The sequence below is a fragment of the Polistes canadensis genome, unplaced genomic scaffold, assembly GCF_001313835.1.
Source record: "Polistes canadensis isolate GaletaPanama2010 unplaced genomic scaffold, ASM131383v1 scaffold_313, whole genome shotgun sequence".
Lineage (NCBI taxonomy): Eukaryota > Metazoa > Arthropoda > Insecta > Hymenoptera > Vespidae > Polistes > Polistes canadensis.
The window spans coordinates 43,605-65,432 of NW_014569860.1; the positions used below are offsets into that span (position 1 = coordinate 43,605).

General features: G+C 27.6%; 5 protein-coding genes across 6 annotated transcripts in view; 2 read left to right on the forward strand and 3 right to left on the reverse strand.

Moving 5' to 3' along the window:
• The window catches only part of LOC106791502 (sodium-coupled monocarboxylate transporter 1-like), a gene marked incomplete at its 5' end in the record, with an annotated part of 5,899 nt that extends 1,362 nt beyond the window's left edge, over positions 1 to 4,537 (forward strand). Inside the window, 8 exon segments of the mRNA XM_014757175.1 lie at positions 113 to 253; positions 613 to 721; positions 1,425 to 1,534; positions 1,699 to 1,882; positions 2,002 to 2,088; positions 3,162 to 3,343; positions 3,790 to 3,976; positions 4,407 to 4,537. Of these exon segments, the coding sequence (XP_014612661.1) occupies positions 113 to 253; positions 613 to 721; positions 1,425 to 1,534; positions 1,699 to 1,882; positions 2,002 to 2,088; positions 3,162 to 3,343; positions 3,790 to 3,976; positions 4,407 to 4,472 (1,066 nt within the window).
• Positions 4,467 to 7,526, reverse strand: LOC106791503 (cell differentiation protein RCD1 homolog). The gene is made up of 4 exons (XM_014757177.1): positions 7,465 to 7,526; positions 6,536 to 6,845; positions 6,056 to 6,450; positions 4,467 to 5,994 (listed from the first exon to the last, which is right to left on the reverse strand). The coding sequence occupies exons 1-4, from the start codon at positions 7,509 to 7,511 to the stop codon at positions 5,793 to 5,795; spliced, it is 954 nt and encodes a 317-aa protein (XP_014612663.1). The 5' UTR covers positions 7,512 to 7,526; the 3' UTR covers positions 4,467 to 5,792.
• Positions 7,527 to 8,421: 895 nt separating this feature from the next.
• On the reverse strand, positions 8,422 to 12,295 carry LOC106791506 (cleft lip and palate transmembrane protein 1 homolog). Its single transcript, XM_014757181.1, has 6 exons — positions 12,108 to 12,295; positions 11,157 to 11,741; positions 10,938 to 11,055; positions 10,551 to 10,751; positions 10,327 to 10,464; positions 8,422 to 10,252 (listed from the first exon to the last, which is right to left on the reverse strand). Exons 1-6 carry the CDS (start codon positions 12,225 to 12,227, stop codon positions 9,492 to 9,494), a joined length of 1,923 nt encoding a protein of 640 aa, XP_014612667.1. The 5' UTR covers positions 12,228 to 12,295; the 3' UTR covers positions 8,422 to 9,491.
• A 923-nt stretch (positions 12,296 to 13,218) lies between these two features.
• LOC106791497 (DNA-directed RNA polymerase II subunit RPB9) lies at positions 13,219 to 14,312 on the reverse strand. The gene is made up of 3 exons (XM_014757154.1): positions 13,810 to 14,312; positions 13,645 to 13,718; positions 13,219 to 13,547 (listed from the first exon to the last, which is right to left on the reverse strand). Exons 1-3 carry the CDS (start codon positions 13,936 to 13,938, stop codon positions 13,358 to 13,360), a joined length of 393 nt encoding a protein of 130 aa, XP_014612640.1. The 5' UTR covers positions 13,939 to 14,312; the 3' UTR covers positions 13,219 to 13,357.
• Positions 14,313 to 14,662: 350 nt separating this feature from the next.
• Positions 14,663 to 17,909, forward strand: LOC106791507 (broad-complex core protein isoforms 1/2/3/4/5). 2 transcript variants are annotated; one of them, XM_014757183.1, is made up of 5 exons: positions 14,663 to 15,113; positions 15,228 to 15,355; positions 16,297 to 16,699; positions 16,797 to 17,250; positions 17,351 to 17,909. In XM_014757183.1, the coding sequence occupies exons 3-5, from the start codon at positions 16,325 to 16,327 to the stop codon at positions 17,626 to 17,628; spliced, it is 1,107 nt and encodes a 368-aa protein (XP_014612669.1). In that variant the 5' UTR covers positions 14,663 to 15,113; positions 15,228 to 15,355; positions 16,297 to 16,324; the 3' UTR covers positions 17,629 to 17,909. The 2 variants fall into 2 exon arrangements, with proteins under 2 accessions (XP_014612669.1, XP_014612668.1); XM_014757182.1 differs by lacking the exon at positions 15,228 to 15,355 and having other exon boundaries at positions 14,664 to 15,113.
• The last annotated feature ends 3,919 nt before the right edge of the window (positions 17,910 to 21,828 follow it).

Genomic DNA, 21,828 nt, shown 5'->3' on the forward strand with positions numbered 1-21,828 from the left:
GGGGGGGGGGGGGTTCGCGTGTTATAATTACAAAAAAAATAGCCTACAAATTCGATTTATGATACGCAATGATTTTTCCGTAGTCGCTTCTTCTTCTTTCCATTACCTATAGCATGGACCCGGATCCTACTGTGAGGCATACTTTCTGGACCGTCGTTATTGGTAATTACCTGAATTGGCTGGCCACTTGTTCGGTTAATCAAGCAATGGTGCAAAGGTGTCTGGCAATGCCCAATTTGAAAAAATCCAATATGTAAGTTAATTAACACAATCCTATTGCAATTTAATATTATTTGAACGTTTTAATATTTCCAATAGATATTTAATACACATTAACCACCTTAACCTACGATTATTATTATTTACGCGTTCGAAAATTTTTATATTTTATATTTTATTTACATTATATTTATTATATAATACATATTTTTAACATAAATAATTTTAATAGGGCCCGTCGCTAATATTTATATCTGACCCGATTATCATACTACGGGCTATGCCCGTAAGGGTTAATTTAATCCGTGCATTGTGCGTGCAATATTGAAAAATTCGTGATCTATTTATCACATCTACCCCCTCCCCTATTTATTATTTTTGTTTCTTTCTTAGAACAATCATGATAATGGCTGTTGGTATAGTAACAATTGTTTCTTTATGCTGCTACACCGGAATCGTTATTTTCGCAGCATTCTACAAGTGTGATCCCATATCAACGAAGGTAAGGGTAGAAACATGTTTGGGAAACATAATTTCAAACTTAAACTACGTTTACATTTCCATACTTTAAGCGAGTAATATTACTTGTGTTCTATCTCTAATACTTGTTAGAAAATATAATTACGTTAACGTTAACGTTACTTTACACGCGGGCTACGTATGATGTAATCTCATTTAAAAACATTAAAGATCGTTTGTGTTCGTTGCATAATGGATGGAAAATCGAATTTTTGTAATACTATAATGTTTCGTGTCCCGTTATTCTTGTTTTTATTTATTTTCTATTAACCCTTTGAGTGTTGAATACATTTTTAACTGAAGTGTTTTCTACGAATACAATAATTTATTATTAATGTGACCAGATATGTTAATATTTATAAATTATATTTAATAATTAGAATTTTTCTTTCATCTGACAATATATAACAAAAATATTACATTATTTTACATTCACATTAATAAACAACACGCGTATCAACTTTTACCAAATGCATATATGCGTCCATAGCACCCAAAAGGTTAAATAAGGGACATTAATTTATTATTATTATTATTTTTATTATTATTGAAGCAAAAGAAATAATCCAAATTTCCTAGATTCATCGTTCCGATCAAATTTCTCATTGATCGGTATCAGTATCGTTTCTTTTCCTTTAAACTCGTAATCAGAGGAGTAAAAATCGAAAAAGTATCTCGTATTTCAGCAAATACGGAAACCCGATCAGTTGTTGCCATACTTTGTGATGGAGATAGCACGATCGATACCTGGTTTACCTGGGCTATTCGTTTCTGGAGTTTTCAGTGCTGCTCTCAGGTAAAAAATAATAGATAAAAAAAAAAAAGAAAAAATAAAAGAATATATATATATATTAATACAGAGTATTTTCAATTGAATTATTATTCAAACACATTAAAAATCATGTTTACAAAAAAAAAATAATTATAATAATTAATTAATGAAAATTCTTTTATATATAGCACAATGTCAACCGGTTTGAATTCAATGTCCGGCGTTATTTACGAAGATATAATAAAACCCTGCTTGAGAAAACCAATATCTAACGTTGGTGCTAGTAGAATAATGAAATTAATAGTCATTGTTATTGGTATCATTTGCGTTGGATTGGTTTTCTTAGTTGAAAAACTCACCACATTGATTCAGGTAATTAATTAAAACGATATTAACACAATAACGTTCGAATTGTATCGAATCATTCTACATTGCAATTAAAAAGAAAAGAAAAAAAAGAAAATAAACAAATAATCTTTTTATGTTTACAGGCTGGTAAAAGTTTATCGGGTATAACAGCTGGTCCACTTTTAGGAATTTTCACGTTGGGCATGTTTTTTCCATTTGCCAATTCTACGGTAATTGTCGATTAAATAAATTCTTCATTTATCATATTATATCATTGAACATTTGTTATAATATTTAATTGTTCAAATTGTCAATTAATAATTACGTTATTACCAATCGTTTAATAGTAACATACCTCTTTTGATGAATTTTCATTTTCATTTCAATTCGATCTCTCTCGACTATCGCGCAACATTATATATTAAAAAAAGTTAATCAATTTTATGAATTTTTGATTTAAATAATAATAAGAACGAAGAAAATTTCGTGCAAAGCTATACAATGCTAATGATCATCGAACGAAATGATCTTTGCCAAACACCCCCACCAACCCCATCACCATTATTAACATCGAATTATGCGTGTCTACTATCTCATCTTTATTTCTATCTCTCTCTCTTTTTTTGTTCTTTAAGGCAAATGCATTAAAGCCGCTGCTTCGTCGGAATTTATAGAATCCCTTTTCTCTGCTGAGCTTTCATTCGATTTAAAATGCTAATAGTCCTTGCACCATTTGTCGAAGCTCCCCAACTCGAAACCTGTAGATACAGTTAGAGTCATAGAAATATTCGGACATTTCATTTTAAATTGAATCTCACACTTTTCTTTCTTTTTTTTCCTCTCTTTCTGTCTCTCTCTCTTTTTCTCTCTATTAAATTACGCAAATTCTTCGAAATTTGTACGAGAGCACATACGATCGACAAAAAATTCGATTAAATTTTGTTTCATATTTTTATTATTATCACGATATACCTATCCTTCTCTCCACCCAGAAAAAAAATATATTTTTAAATTCTTAACACACAAGTTATTATACTTCATTTTTATAAATTCATTTTTAATAAAATTATCACAAATATTTTGTCGATTATCATGTTATCGCGTTTATTTTCTCTATTCACACGCGTGTTAATAGAAAATAGTAAATTTAAATAACATTTTCACATAGAAGATGTGTGTATGTATGTGTGTATTTAAAAATATATAGAATATTTATTATATATAATTGAAACTAATTTTACTATATATAACAATCTAATAATTCATTTAATATAACTATTGATTATTCATTTTATTTGAACAGGGTGCATTAATAGGTGGTATAATCAGTTTAAATCTAGTTGCTTGGATATCATTTGGTACCCAAGCTGCCATTTCTAATGGTAAAATAATCTTCACGGAAAAACCAGTTTCCGTGGATGGATGTGTCGACACGTTGAAAATTACAGCAGCAAATATGACGGTTATCGTTGAAAATGCAGTCAGGTCATTAACGATTAATTACATTAGACACGAAAATGCAAGCTAATATATTGTACATGGTGTCCTGTAACTGGTGGTCGTCGTTATTGACTAAACTTGCAACTATGAAAACTAAAATTCTTGTTCGATAAGTAATAAATCCGACAATGTTTTATAAACATGTTCGAACACATTATTCGAACTGAAATTGAATTAAATTCAGCGCGCCTATTCAAAAACACATTTTTTTTAATTTATTTTTCTCGAAAACAAATTCTATTCTCCAACATTTGTTCGATTAATGTTAATTTTTTCATGCAGAATCATCGCATGTATCACAAGTTACAAAACACCCTGTATAATTTTACGTATATGCATATTTAAAAGTTATGTTTATATTTTTATCGTCGTTTTTTGTTTTGTTTTGTAATTAATTCACGAAAAATCGTATACTTGATGAAATTTTACAGAGAGCAACCATTCTTTTTATATCGAATGTCCTATTTATGGTACACGTGGGTGGGATTTCTTACAGCGATTTTAATCGGCGTTATTGTCTCCTGGATTACTGGCCCGAATAAATACAAAATAGGAGATATAAAACTGTACACGCCTATCATACACGGTTTCTTACGTTCTAAAGTTTCTAAGAAAAGGGTATGTAATTATGTATATTCATTTCTTGCTTTATTTCTTTCCTCGTCATCCATTCCTACACATATTTTAATACTTACAAAATTAAACTTATTTTTTTGGAATATATATTTGAAGCTGTACTATCAAACAATCAAATATTATTAAATCGGTTGAGTATTAAATCTTGATATTTTTGTATACGTTTATTTTATTATATTTCAAAAAACAAAAAAAAGAAAACTAAAATTGATACAATTAAATTATTACAGTTTTCTTTTTTCAATTAAATCACCATAAATATTTTTATCAAAATAAATGTAACTTTCAAATTATCTGTCTCAGACATTTGTTGTCGTTGTTGTTGTATTGTGTTATACCACCAATCGATATTATTGTGTATATATATACAAATTTCAATTTTATTTTCATTTCTGTTCTTTTAAATCCTCAGAACAAGATGGAACTTAAAAGGAGAGGAGCAGAAAGGAAAGACGTACATCAGTCATCAGGATGTTAGCGAATATCTTGTATTCTAAATTACATAAGTAAATACCATAAATTCAGACTGTGATTTTCTAGTAATCGCGATGTTTTTCTTTCCATTTTTTTTCCCCCCCTGTTTAATTATCGCTCGCTAAAGACACTATTATAATATATAGTTCTCAATGTGACGCATTTTTCTTATCCGCAAAAATAATTTTACACGTGAATTATTCGAATTTCAAAAAACCATGTGGTCGACGCGTTTTTAAAATGATTATAAAAAATAATTACTTATATTTTTCGATTAAAGAATTTATCTATGAGATTAGGCAATGATTAAATCGTTCATTCGTTTCGAGTAAATAATAAATAGGATGTTTTTTATCCGATCTCCTTCTTTTTTTCTTTTTAAATTAATTAATTATAATTAATTAATTATCTCAATATCATTTTAATACAAAGAAATTGTGGTTCTCATTTTATTTGCATACTATCATGCGTCGAACAGTCAACGTTCATTACGATAATCTTATTGTCGTTTCTTATTTTGTAAATGTGCGTGCCATAAAATTTGCTAGGTGCTTAACTTTTACATTATTCATTCCGTAATATTATTATTATTATTAATAACGATAATAATCATTATAATAATAGTATGAAAATGTTAAGACTACGTTATAGAGGATGCTCATCGTTTCAATGAATTTTTCAGTACAAGTATATATATATATATGTACAATGATTTATGTTATATAACTGCTATCATATACAGATCATATTTGACGAATATAATTCTCACATACTGTACAGTTTTTATTTCAAAATATGCACTTAAGTTTCGATGATTTAACCTTCTCGTATCATTACAAGTTAAAAATACAATTGCTATACAATATATAATTTGCAGGACTTTTAAATCACAAACAATTTCAAATTTCCTGCGAGTACATAATTTTGATATGCTAAATGCACACATATAGATGGGATATACGTAGATTTACTATACGCATTTAATATTATTGCATATGACAATCGAAGAAAATTCTTGTAAAATTATCTTCTATTTTTTTTTTCTTTCTTTTTTCTTATTTTCCTTTCAATAGAAGTATCTATACAAAATAATCGGCTAACGTATAAGAAGAAATAATCTATTTTTGAAAAATAAAAAAAAATAAGACAAATGTTATTCATAAGAGTCAGAAGCACATAAAGAACATCTTCCTCGTATAACAAAAATAATATATCCTGATTAAAAACGAGAAAGCTTTTAATACCACAGAGCTGAGGCTCTTCTTTTGTTTTTTCATTTTTTAGAAAAATAAGAATTATCATATTAGTAATAAAATAGTAAGATCTAAGAAGTAAGTGGTGACATGCCAATAGTCCTAGGATCTTGTTGACCTGGTTGGGTAGGAGGAACTGGTTGAGGACCAGTTTCTAAATTCTTAAGAAGTTGATTTAACCAGTGTTTGGTTGATGCATCTTCTTGTAAACAAGTTGCAAAAGTATTGTCTCTTAGTTGATCCGGTAAACATTGTCTCAGCGCTAGTAAAGCTCTACAAATAAAAAAATATCTTATTATATGTCGTATATTGCTAAAAAATAATCAAATCTTACCTAGGATTATCGGAGAGTCTTAAATAACATCTGACGACGTGTTTTAATAATCTTGCGGAAGGATCTTTGGCCAATGACAAAACCATTTTTCCTAATATCATAGCGACATGGCTAAACCTATCGTATGTTTGACATATATAAGAAAGACCGCTGTCATCCAATAAAATCTTTTGTAGGATGAAAGTGGCAACAGTTTTGCTTAATTCTGAACCACTTTCCATGATTCTCAAACAAAGCGGAATTATTTCAGTGGTCAATAAAAATGTTATAACTTCTTGTTCATCGGTTTTAACCAATGCACCTATCACGCCCAAGCTCGTTAATCTGAGATATTCAAATGGTCTTGTTTTGCTTACGGTATGTAAGAATGGATAGAGAAACAATGGAACGTGTGCCTGTAATTAAAATATTATGATTTATTATTTTGCAATTATATAGAATTTAAAAGATTTAATAAAAGTATGTATTTAAGAAGTGTACTTGAAGAAATGCAGATCTCGTATCCGGATGACTTGCAACACATTGTAACAGTGCAAGTGCATTACATACACGATTACTCTGATATGCAGTTAAAGTTGCTGGATTAATAGCTGGATATATATTAATAATTTCTTGTAAAAGAGATGCTGTTGTACCAAAAGAATGCCATAACATTGGAGCTAAGTCTGGTACAACTTCACGTTTTTTACTTAGTTCCAAAAGGGCATTTTCTCGTGTTTCAGGATTAGATAGTTCAATGATCCACGTGTAAACTTTTTCACGATCCACACTTGATTGCAATGCTGCCGGACTTTGTTGAGAACTCATTTCAATATTCTCTTTGTATAGATATGTTTATATATATATATATATATAAATATATCTTTTTCTTTATATGATTGACTTAAATTTAAATTATTTTCAAATCGAGCGATATAAAATGTAATTTTTTATTCAATTCAATAAAATATTTTTCATTTAAATAATAAATCATGTGATCGCGACACGCTACATGCTTTTTTTTAACGTTAATTTGAAATATGTATAATGTTGTATTTCCTTTTTTTTGTTCTTTTTTTCTTTTCTTTTTCCTTTAACGTCGAAAAATACAAAGTAAATTAATATCACTTAATAATTAATTATCACATTCAATCACGTTACAAATCATTACACTTTTTTCATTTATATATCACGCTATTTTTTCGGTTAATCCAGATAATCTTGTAATTTTCTTTGACTCGATTATTATTACTTTTATAGGTTAAGAACGATTAATTTTATAAGAATATATTTGAACAATATTTATAATATCGAACCACGTGAAATATTTAACTTGTTCGTTTAACTTTTAAAAAAAGAGAGTATATAATTTTTTACACGATATATATATAAAAGTATACATAGAATAAATATCCTTTAAAGTTATTCACCGATTTTCGTTCAAAGCGTGTGTTATTTCAGCGCCACGTATAGACATAATATGAATTACAAAACGGTATTATAGTAATACGAAATTACCAAAACGTGGCTAAAAGTAGAACAAAAAAGTTGTTTTCTTTTTTCCTGAAATTGTTAACCTTAGAAATATGTTTAATGGAGCCGGTAATGGCTCTTTCAATTGTGTTTTATGCAGGTATTATAAAACTTGCTTTTTTATTAATTTAATTTTTTAATGCTATATTTTATATACCATCAGCACTAGACACTTTATTTACTATTCTTTAAATATATATATATTTTTTTTTTATTATATTAGAATGCAATGGCTTTATTACCAAGATTTTTTTTCAATTTTTCTATGCTTACCTTCAAAGATGCAATTAAATAAAATTATGTGCAATTGAAAATTTAAGAGTGATTAATCTTGTACGCTAATATATGTTACTATGAGTAAAATATATTATCTATATATGCGCTATTATATATAATAAAACAACACAACATAGAGAAACGCATTATTGCATTGCATAAAAGTATACATGATTGCACTATGTGTAATTATAAATTCTATATTATATGATGCAACTATAAATTGTTATATATATAATCTAATTTATTATTTTTATCTATTAACACTATTTTCACATTCAATGTAAATTAATATTTAATTACTCATAATTACATATTTTTGCGATGAATACAAAAAATAGTTTATTTTGCTTATGTATTCCATATTTTCAATTGATACTTCATTATATCTCTGCATTTTACAATAGATAAAAATATAATAAACCACATACAATGTTTGGTTTTTATAAGAAAAGTATTAATACTTTTAATACTTCTAATACGTATACAAGAAATAAAAGATTATTTAATTGAACAATTACACAATGAATCAGATTTTTTCACAATTATCTATAAAGGAACTACAGAAGCAAGAAATATACATCATGAATTTTGATTTATTAAAGACAATTATAATAGAATCTAAGACCGCTCGGAGTTTTAACAAATTTTAATATCCAGCACAACACGCTCATTTATCAAATACTGAATATTTTCGTTTTTTTTTTCACAACTATAGTACAATATATTTGTATATAAATGGTTAAGAAATTAATAGGTAAATATATTCTATTGTAGAAATACATGTTTTTCTCAAATACGAAGAAGTTACATTAATATATTGGTTTATTCGTGTATGTATGCACATACTGCACATTTATATATATATATATATATATATGTATATCTTGTGGAGATATGACTTACAAAATAATAATCAACATCAAATTGTTTTTCTTTTTTGTTTCTTTTCTTAAATAGTCCTAGAAAATAATTTAACCAGAATGATTGTTAATGTTGTTACAAAATATATTTATTGTATAAACCTACACTCCTTACATCTATGTAAAAAGTATGTAAAATATTACACACTGATCTATATATTTAAAAAACAAAAACCATAATAAAAAATAATAATAAAAAATAATAATAAAAAATATATTATGCTTTATGAAGTTATATAAGAAGTGTAGAGATCATAAAAATAATGTTATTTAGAAACAATATTAGCTATAGAAATAGTCTGACGAATAAGTTAACAATATAAAAATTTCCTTTTTTTATTGCAATGCACTTTCTTTATATATTATGCATAGCTCCACAGTACAGATAATAAAATGTCCATTATTTCCGGGGAAACAAAAAGAAAGTTTTTACAAATGTATGAAAATATTGCCCTTATCTTCTTCAATAAATATACCAAACGACATGTATTAAATAATAATGAATTTTTGTTTTGTTTGAAATTTGCAATGCATTAGCACAATCGTTCTAGATTTTGAAACTAATTGAATATAATATTTAGTATACACACAAAAATGTATTTATCTCATTTAGATACATTAATGTGTGCGTTGTGTGTTTGTTTATATACATGATTACTAGTAAATTTGTTTGAATTGATAATTAACTTAATATAACATATTTCATACTAATACTAAATCAAGCATTATTTATCTTTTTTACTTAATTCATCCTTAGAACGATCTTTGACAGAACGTTGCTTTTTATCTTGAACTAATTGATCTTGCATTTCACCCGAAAAACCAAATTCGTTAACTCTCGTATGATCAGTCTTATATATCCATCTCTGGTATAAAAATATGAAGAAAACTATATCATCCCGGAAGCAGCCAATTCTATAAAGTGTTGGCATTTTAATAACAAATGCAAATATATCATCAATAAAAGTATTAAGGAATTTATACGACATCATGCGCCAAGGAAGATGAGCTACACTTTTAAGTTTATAATTAATAAATAATTGTGGTGTCATCATGATAAATCCAAATGTTAGTAAAAATCCGTATAGCATATTCAATATCCACGAATACCATCCCTTATGTTCTAAATACATTAAAGAATAAATTGCATAACCTCCTAAAAGCGGATAAAGAGCCCATGATAGATATTTAAATGCGAGTCTATCATACTCTTTAGTGGAAGATTCCACGTATGAACCTTTATCGTGAAAGGATATTTTTGGAAAGACTTTAAACATTTTTGACTGTCTATCAACATTAATATCAACGACTTTGTTAATTTTCCATACTTCGATGCACAAACCTATAGCACAGCTAATTCGTACTACTGTATTAGTTTCGTTATCTAATACATAAAGTAGGATAACAAGTGATTGAAAAACATTGAAAAAGACAGATCGTACTGATAAACCTTCCAAAGATTTACGATTATTCCAAAATTGAATATCTAAAAACAGATAAGTCGATGTTAATAAATCATAATTAAATATAATATGTTAATAGAGATTGATATTAACTTACCACTTTTAAATGCTAAAAATTCAAATACACTATGTAAAATTGATACAATTATAGTTAATCCCAGTAAATAAATATTCGTTTCTAATAGAGTTTCCTTCAAAGTGTCTTGATCAGTATCATCTTCGTCAGACATGTCTCCTAAAAACAAAATCAAAAATAGTTCTATCAGTATTTATTAGATTTAATTAACTACATTTAAAAATGATACTTTTATTATTGCATACCCATAAACGATGTCCATTTGTTTCTCATAGATTGTGCTACATAGATTTGCCATTTGAATAATGAAAGAGGTTGATATATCAATCTGAGCTCTAATTCTTTAACAGTATTGTTTAATGGTTGATAGTCACGTTGCATATTCCAAAAATCATTCATGAATATAACTGGTCTATAATATGATTCTCCGGGAAGGAAACTTATATCTATATAATAATATTATTAATAAATTAATTTCATATTGATATTTAAAGTACTCGATATATTTTCTCAAAAACAAAGACTTATATGAACAAATTTTATTCTATATTTTTAACTTAATTTTTCATGTAGAATCATCTGAATTGTTAACACGTTACTATTTTAAATTAATTAAATGAAATATTACTCACGTTCATCCAAAGGTTGTGGTACTTGTCCAGCCATCCAATTTGTTTGGTCAGTTACTAAATTAATAGTTAAATTTGGATGCCAATGGGAGATGTATTCTTGATTCATTATCTCGGCTTTCTATCAAGATCAATATTCAAAAGTTAAACATATAATTTGTTCTCAACGCGTTAGTGTAATATTACTTATTATAATTAAATAATAAAATTCTGACTATTTACTTGTAGTTGTTCTTGAGTAGCTGTCGTTTCACCGGTTAATAAATTATGTTTCTTTTGATATCGAATTTTTTTAAATTTAACTAACATTTTTTTAGCATATGACATTTGTTCACCGGCAAATGCATTTTTTCCAGCCTTAGGATTAGGAGATTTACCAGTTTTAGTGACATATACATGCAGATAAATGGTACCATTATTTAATAGTTTATGTGACGGAGTAAAATGTATATTGAGAATTCTAGAACCATCATTATCTGTGCCACTAAACCAATCTCCATAAATCAATCCTTGTTCAAACCATATTAAAGCATTTGGGTCATCAAATTTTTTAAAATCTTCATCTTCTGACATATAAACGTGTAGATCAAATAATGTCCAGTTCTTAAATATATTTATTGCATGTAATTTTGGAACATTATTGCCACTGTTAGATATCTGAGTATTATCCGTTTGGGGACGCCTAAATAGAGAACTGATGAAATAAATAATCAGTGCTCTAATTATTAAAGATTTTGTTATTGCAAAGAAGGATTCTAAATGGGTAGGTTGATATTTCTTTCTTTGCTCATCTACTTCTGCATTAACCTGTGAAAAATATTTAAATTCAAAATTATTACGTTGCTTTTATCTTTATATATTATGTATATGCGCATGCATGTACGTGTGTGCATATAAAATGAAAGAAAAAAAATAAGATTTCATAACTATTGCATTAACATAATAAAATAAATGAATTATAATTTCATATTAATGAAATAATATTTCTTTCGATGTAATTTCGAATTAATATTACATTTTTTATAAAAAAAAAAAAAAAAAAAGAAGAAAATATATTAACGGGAAAAAAAGAAATTAAAAATGTTTGTCATTCTAAATAAAATTGTTGATAAGTGTCCATTGTCAATGGCGTCATCAAAATACAATGATTTAGAATACAAACTGTCAACTTACATCTCTCTCTTCGTTATTCAATTCGGTTGCAACTAAGTCACCATTTTGCTGATTATTATCCATTTTTTCTGTTACATCTACTTCTGCTTGATCAAACTCGTCATCGATACCACCCACCATCGCAGACCAGCTTTTAATAAAGATTAGAATCTACTTTCTGTGTAAATCTATGATGCCTATACTACTGCTATCTGGTATTAGTTTTTCATACTATGAATATATATAAAAGTATATGTACATGCATGTATATATATATGTATTTGTATAAAATATGCTGAGTCAAAAATGTCGTCACTTGTCAAGATAAGTATTATTATTTTAATGCAACACATTAATTTTTTACTATATATACATATATGTAATATATATATATATGTATAAATGGAAGCGTAACAAATTACTAAATAATGCTTTAGTTCATGTTAGCAAACCATTCACCATGAAATTATTTATTTATCACTAATATTTCATTCAAATTATTTGCCTCTATTTAACAATCTAATGTTGTTAGACCTGAATTATGCAGAATACTGTTACTAACAAAACTTTATACTAATGCAAAACCAATACTTCATTACTTTCTCACAAATGTTTTTTTACATTGAAAATATATTTTATAATTATATTGTTATAAATATATATTAAAAATATATTGCACATTTTTATTGTTAACTTATATATATATTTTGTTGATTATTTAATGGCGTTATTATGCAATGTTTGTGTTTAAGTATAATTTTGTATTTTTAATTCATATTTTTAGTACCAACTATTTCATTGTTTAAATGTTGGCATCTTTTAATATTTAGTATTTTATTCTATTCATATTATAATGGTACTACATACTCCATGCTTAAATAATTAATTTCATTCCTTTGTCTTATAATTTATAATCTTTTCTAAAACTAACCTCTAAAATCAAATTTCCGTATATTAAGATTATATAATTTACATTCTATTATTTACAATATAAAGGCAATTCTAAATATTAGTAGTGTAATATGAGAGAATCAGGGTTTTACAATATTTAAAAATGTAAGATAAAAAAGATTATATTATACATGACAAAGAGTAACTTCTATAACATTTTTTGAAAGTTAAAAAAGGAATTGAGGAAGAAATTTAATAATTAACGCACTGTACAGTCATACATTTTTCTTGTAAAGATATAATACTTAAGTTTATACACAATTTACATCATAGGGTTATATATTTTTATTTTAAACAAATACTTAACGTTAATTCTAAATTTATTCCGTCCATCTATGTGAACAAAGTTGATTCGTACATACATAATACAATCTCATTTCTTCCTCAGCTCTTCTAGTTTGAGCTTGAAAAAATACAGCTTCCCTGTGATTACATTTAGGACATGGATGGTCTTCGGTTCTTGGTAAAGTAGGATCAGATATAACATCAGCAACGATATGCGTCAATTCACTATAAAATTATAAACAAAGAACATAATATTTTACAAAATCTTGCAATAAAATCAATTATAAAAAATAAACTTTTAGAAATAGAAATTAATACTTACTCAATTTCGTGCATAATTTTGTTTACATATATACAGTTACTGTCAGCTAATTGTTTGAAATCACAATTTCTGCACTGAAAATATCATTTTTATTTAGTGATATTCTGAATGAATCATTTAATAATAAAATATTATTGAATTTAAAGAAAAGAAAATTATACTAACCGCATACATAAGTACTTTATTTTCTTTATCTTCTTTTGGATATAACATATTATTACATTCTTGACAAAATCTGATTCCTACAAACCCAGGACCATCATCATGTGTATCATAACCTGTCACTTTTGACATTATTATTAATATTTTATTAAACAGTTAGAATAATAATGATAAATTTTAATAAATTTCTTTTTGTATAACACTTTACGTGAAACACCAAGTTTATTTTGCGTTTTTAATAATATTGTACATATATTTTTGTTCATAAAATTTCGTTGCAAGATTTAAACAATTTGACTACTAGATGGTACGATCACTTCTGTATTTATTTAGTAAGTTTATGTCTGCTTGAGTTTTGTACAGTCTGCTTTTTCATAAATAATTTTGATGCAGTTTTTACAAATTTATCATTTTTATAACCAATCACAAATAAGCATTTTTAAGTAAGAAAATTAGTTTATTGTAGTTGATGCACAAATGTCCAATTAGAAATGACGTTCATTCTGATTGGTTCAAATATTTTTTCATTCTCACGCTCAATAATAAAATAATATTTCCAAGATAATTATAAGAATTAGTAATTTTACTGTTTGTTATAACTTACAAAAAATATATCACAATTTTTTAATAATAACTCAAGTATAATAAAGCGTTATTTGGTTATATTACGTATATAAAATGTAATATTTTTCATAATTGTTTGACAAGGATTGCTATTGGTAAATTTCAAATTGGTATAATCATGTAAGAAATATTGTTTATATTGCCTCTATAATATTATATTATAACATAACTTATTTTTAACGAAAGGTTAGAAATAGTATATTATCTTTAACTATGCAAAATTGGTAAGAAAGATGTAATATATTCTTAGTTACAAGTACTCCTTCATAAAATTCTTAAAATTATTTTGATTATTGTTCTGCGCAATGACGGCTGCGCATTGCACGTATATAAAATTGCATATCAAATTTAATCGCATTACTTGACTTATCGACCAAATTGAACATATATAAATTGTATCGCAGTATAGCGATCATGTTAAATACGAATAATAAAAGAAAATTAAATTTATTGAGATATTATAGCTCATCGAAATTTTAGTAACTATGCGATGGAGGGATTAGTTGGTAATAATGCTGGAAGGTGCGCTAGTGTTCCACTAAGCTACCCCCAGTCTTACTACCCCCACCCTTCCGTTTCAGCTCCCCTAGCTAGTGCAAATCTCGACGGATGAATGTTTTCTTAAGGGATTCTTCCCGAAACCGACGCGAAATTATAAGAGGAGTCATCTGAGGCTTAGAATTGTGAGTGAAATATATTTTATTAAAATAAATCGTTTATCATGCCGATTAGATATTATTCGATTCATACCACTTTGGTTTCATAAACTAAGAAGAAACGTGATACTTGTGTTCAAGGCGTTCCTGGGGGGTGATGGTACTCACGCCGACAGCGTCTCCCACAAAGATTTCACCATTTTTCAATTAACAAAAAAATTGTCTGCGTCGCACACACGTCACAAATTCTTCGGTTAACCTGTCGGCTGGTACGCTTTGAACACGTGATTACGATAAATGCCGCGCAAGTAGAGCTTTCATTTCAAAGTTATTTTTATGGGAATTATCGTTTATATATAAGGACTGATTTGTTGTTTTGTTGCATGCTCTAACTAACGTTCCTTATAGATTTTTCTTACTACTCTTTTCCGGTCCGGTTCACTTTCATTGGTTTATAAATCGCGTTAAGGTGATTATAAATTCCAATTTGAATAAAGATTAGTTGCACATTTTATATAACTTAAGAATAGTCTGTATATAAGTGTAGTTTGATATATATTGTTGTTACCACAGTTTCTCATATATTCGACAGCCATATTGTACATTTTTTTAACGATGCTGCCGCGTTTCTCGTTAACCTATTCTTGTTTATGAGTAGTCACTTTCTCTCCTCTTAAAATTATCTCCCTATTATCTTTTTATAAATAATATATCTTAAGATATATGTTATAGGAAATGCTAATTTATCCTTATTTTATAGTTTAATCAATTATGTTAATTTGTATCTTTTATTTTAATCATTTTTTTTTGTATTCAATTTAATTTAATCAAAGGTATATATATTTTTTTGGTATATAATATTTTATATTCAAAGGTTTATAATATAACTTTTCTTATATATATTTTTATTTAAAGGAAGGTTCCTTTGTTAAGTCTTTGAAATAGATTCATTAACAATAAAATGTATTAACTTAAGTTACAATCATTTTTTAGTTTACTATTATGTATGATTTACATACATTTTACATACATTTTATCATCGGTTATGAATTACATAAATGATATTGTCATTGATAAGTCTATATATTTAGAATATACTACTAATTAATCATTGCGACTTATAACAAAAGCGTGTCCTTTATTAATAATTGCACTTACATATTATTTTATATAGTTTCTGTTTTAATTGATTTATGATTGGCTTTAACAGGCTTCCTTCAAGTTATTTTACCACAATCATGGAAAGCGGAAGTAATTTGCCTAGTCCAGGCAATTACCCTGGTGGTAATCGACAACAATTTTGTGTATCATGGAATTCTCATCAATCGAACATGCACAGTGCTTTTCCAAAGTTATTGAGCTCGGAACAATTCGTCGATGTTACTTTAGCTTGTGATGGTGGTTCTATAAAATGTCATAAAGTGGTATTATCCGCCTGTAGCGATTACTTAGAACGCTTGTTGCTAGAAATTCCGTGTACTCATCCTATTGTTTTTCTGAGAGATATGAGAATGTGGGAACTTCAAGCACTGGTCGAATTTATGTACCGTGGTGAAGTATACGTTGAACAACAACAACTTGCTAAATTGATGCAAGCGGCAGAAGTCCTACAGGTATGGGATAAATAATGCTATGATAAATATCAAAATACTTTGATGATAATCCTTTTATGATAAGGATCAACCAATTTTGAACAAATTGTATTACTAGGTTCGTGGCTTATCCACTCAGGGAAGTGATAGCTCTTCAATCGAGAGTAACTCACAACAAGATTCTAATCCACCAATTACTCCATCAACGCCAACTCAACATGATGTACCTCAATACAAATCAGACGATATTCCATCTAACGACGAAGGAAGCTCAAGCTTTTTGGAGCCTACCTCAGTTCCTGGATCTAGTACAGGAAACGTTACATCTCAAAATAATACTCCAACTTCGCAAAATCCAAATTCATCTAATTTTATGGAACACAGTGAAGCATTACAGCATTTGGAAAAAGCCCTTAGCGCTTGCGAAGCTACTCTTACGGAAACTCAGGGGATGGTTAAAATGGAACCAGACGAACAATTTTCTCAACAACAGGATGTCAAACCTTATTCCATCACTATGGTACGAAATAGTAACTGCAGCAATCCCAGCAGTCCGTATCCTGTTACAGAAGGTAAAAAAAAGTATCGATTAGAAAATTTCCTAAAAAATTTATTAGATATATATAGTATTTATTTTATTCTATATATCAATAATATATTATCCATTGACAGGCTATCAAAGACGACAAAGGCGTTCTGAAGAAGAACTCAGACAAGCTTCGGACATGGTTGCACGTGGCATGACATTTCAAGTTGCATCTGAAAAATATAATATACCAATCAGTACGATTCGTTTCTATATGGTTAGGAAGGGAATTTTACAAAGGCGAAAGCGTGGCCGTGGTTCAAGCAATCTTGGAGTAAACAGTCAACCTGAAAGCCCTGCAAGCCCACCATATCATATGATAAACTACCGTTTACCAGACAGCCTAAATTCCAGCCTACCGTAGTGCTATACCAAAAGTAGTGAGTTTTTAGATTTCAGTTGAATCGAACAAATTATTTGTCGCTAAAGTTAGAGCTGTTCTGGACCGTCATCCTTTCCTTTTAAACTCTTTATGAGTTTTCTCTTTATCCGTATATTATTTTACAATATCTAAGATGTTAAGTATAAACGCGGTATGCAGGCGTTAATAAGAGTATCTACTACTGCATAAAACTCGTGCATTTATTTTAAATTTTCATATATAAATTTTTTAAACGCATGCACTGTATATATGTATGTATATACATATATATGTATGTGTAAATGTATATATATATATGTATATATTTATGTATATATAGAAATATAATACGTATGTGTATAATATTTATAAATAGGGTTTTGAACAGCTCTTTTCCATGTATATAAATTCCATATGTGAACGTTCGGACACAGCATTAAGCTAAGCAAGTATTTTCTCCATAAGATATAAAGTTCTTCAATAGTAATGCACGAGATGAACTCAGTGTTTTCCAAAAGACTGATCGCATCCGGTTCTTTTCAGTACAAAGCATCATAAAAACATAGTTTTTCTTGCGCAATTTTAGGATCATAATTTAGGTGACATCTCACATTAAATGTTTGTCACACATTTGTTAAGTAAAGGAACATTTAACATTTATATATTTTTAAACGAGCATATTTGCACACTATAAGGATGCAGTTATCAGAGATCGAATGTTTTGGATCATAATTAAATATTAATAATAATATTAATTGCTAATAAATTTATTCACTTATATCTTATATAGTTATATAGAATATAAATATTGTTTTGCCCTCGCGCCATTTCCTTTATTTCATATATGGTACCTATTGAATGCAATTAACATATGTTCGCAAATATATATATATATATATATATATATATATATATATACAAACACATACACGCGAGCGCGTGCGCACACATACGATATGGTAAAATATAGTTTGATAACCATTATCCTCTTGTGCTGTGGTCGAACATAATTCATATGGTTCCTTTCGGGCCGTGTTCCGTTCTTCTACTTAGTGACCAATATGGCCTGCAAATGTGGATAGAGTAAAAAATTTCATTTCAAGTGCTACTTATTCATCATTTTAACAGGCATTATTATGATAAAACCTTTACTAAAGTTCGGATATATAATATCAAGTGAATAATATTTTTTTAATGACTTCAAGACGTTTTTGATACAATAAGTTTGTAGTATAAGTTATTTTTTATTACATTATATTTATATAATTCAGCAATATGCATATTATTATCTTAAGTCATTATGGCATCTGTACGCCGCTTATACATATGTAAACATACAAATATATACGTATATATTTAAATATATATATATATATATATAGGTATGTATATATATGTATAGTATATACAGAAACACATCATGTATATGTATATATGTCGAATTTTGTCTCATTGTGTATGATTATGTTTGAATAATTTATAGTAACGGTAATGATAATAATAATTATAATTATAATAATAAAAATAAGAATATTAATGATATCGATAATGATAGTAATAACAAAGAAGCTTCTTCACTTTTGTTGGGCACAATAATAACTCTTATGATCTGGTAACAAGCGATGTACATAGATCATAAAGTTTTATCCATAAGTCACTATGTTCAAGACTGGTAACACGTGGCGCATATAATAATCATCTGAAATCGTAGACATTGCAGCTCTTATAATCTATTATACAAATATTTTTGTAGACATCTTTATCAAGGAAAGTTTCTTCTTTCTGCCTGTATTTTACATACCTTGATCATCTATAACAATAAGAGAACCGGTATTTGTTCAAAGTTTACCATTTAACTTTGTTAAACATCACAGGACATGAGAGATCATGACATAAGTAGTATAATGCTTTTTACATGCTAGTGTACAAATAACAATGTTTGTAATCGTCGATAAGAAACCACCAGTTTTCATAAAAGTGATGTCGCATAATAATCATCACTTTTTTAAATACTGGTTTTGCCTTGTCAAAAAGAAATTTTCATTGTATAACAACAGCTATGGCGCATATATGACGCAATCGTACAGTGTATTGCCTTTGTTAAATAGCATTTTGGATAAAGCCATATTTTTCCATGCGATGCAATAATTCAGCAAAGTTAAATAACAATAAATGAAAAACAGCCTAAAATAGGAAAGAGTGCCAGATACATAAATGGACATAAACAATAAGAGATGCCATGCTTAAAATTTATCAGCACTTACGACATAGTTGCCTGCTTTTCTCCTGCTTTTATATAGAGAATCGTTTACCTTTTTTGTATCAGGCAACATGGAGAATGTATACAAATACATAAGTAGCCTAACCGAGATAAAAATCATTGATAAATGCCTTAATTAATATACACAATGTCGTTTTGTTAAGTAATTATCATATAATCAAAGTATTAGAAATATTGTAGCCGATTCTGATTTATTTCACTTTTATCGACCGATTTAGCATATAGTGTAAGATACAGTATAGATTATATTTACTAAATTTGATCCAACGTTACACAGTTAGATTCTGCGCTGATGTGTGAAGTGTGTTACAAAGGAAAAGAAAAGATTAAAAAAAAAAAAGATAAGAAAAGAAATGCATTAAAAAAAAAAAAGATTGGAGTACAGTGACATTGATACAGATTGAAAACAGAATTTGCAAATATTGCCTGTTATAGCGTCCAAACGGTTGAAGTTAATAACTTCTTCGTATGTAGCATTCTTTCCAATACCTGTATCGTGTAAATCATTATTCTAAGAGTTCCAGTTGACAAAGGTTTTATACAAATCTATTAAACCAGTATTGCAAACCAATGAAGAATAATTAGTTTTCTAATAACACAGTACGTTTTATGTGAATTTAGTACAGTGCTTAAGTCAGTAATGCTCAGCGTATCTAACAAATATTTTTAGTGAAAATCCGTGTCATACTCACATGTATTATAACGTCTTAAAGTGTGTAACTAAACAACAATCAAAGAAAGCGTGAACGATACTTAATAATTATTATCATAGCCACTTTTAAGAGTAAATAGGTAGCCATTTTGAGGCAAATTATATTATATTTAGTTATCGCATCATATTTGGTCTACATTTTATAGTGGTATTATTATTTGTAGGATAGATTTTTACACCTAGAAATCAATCAATTTACCTCTTTACTCCATGAAATATATATTTTTAAGATTTTTCTTCTTTTTCTTTTATTATTTTTTCTTGTTTTTTTTTTTTTCTAATTTTTTTTTTTTTAATAGTTACCGAGACAAATATCTATATTGGCATGATAGGCAGAACGAATCGAGAATTATTATGGTTTTCCAAGACAATGCTACTAATGTAAAGTTTTCCAAGAAAGCTACTATAAAATTTTACGACAATTATTGTTACGACAATTGTTATATAGTCGCACGATAATAATAAGCACAACGTACGTACCCCCTATTTTATTTATAAACACGAATGATTTAGGATTATTATTATTATTATTATTACGAAAAGGGAAAAGGAAAAAAGAAAACGAAAAAAATAATCACACATATGGTTTATAATACGAAAATTGAAAATTTCTAAAATGGGATAGAAACACAAAACATTTGTGTTAGAAAGATATGCGACAATGTATAATATTCTATTATACTTTAGTTTATAAATTTGTTATTGTAGACGACAAAAAGAAAAAAATTTTCGATTAAGAAAAAAGAAATGTAGTAAAAATAAGTTGCACAAAACCACGATGCGGTTATTGCGCTTTCGGATAAACATCAATGAGTCTTCACATGCCATTTGGCATTCTCAAAATCGGATTTATTATAAATCCGATGTTTTATAAAGGAATCATTATAGAAAATTTAATTTTTCGAATATATACATATATCTCTCTGATTAAATTAACGAATCTATTATGATTAGTTTGTGTGAAGAAAAAAAAATATCATTTTTTATCTTATATTTTATGTTGTAATCAAATTGTCATATACCTCGATCATGGGTTTATCCGAGTGAACTTTTTTTCTAAAAATTGTAACTGAAAAAAATCTTACTTTTTTTTCTCATTTTTTTTCTATTAGCTCATATATATATATATATATATATATCAATGAAAGATAAACGTGCGATTAATGCATCACATTTAACAAAAATGAACGACGCTATGAATTTACAAAAA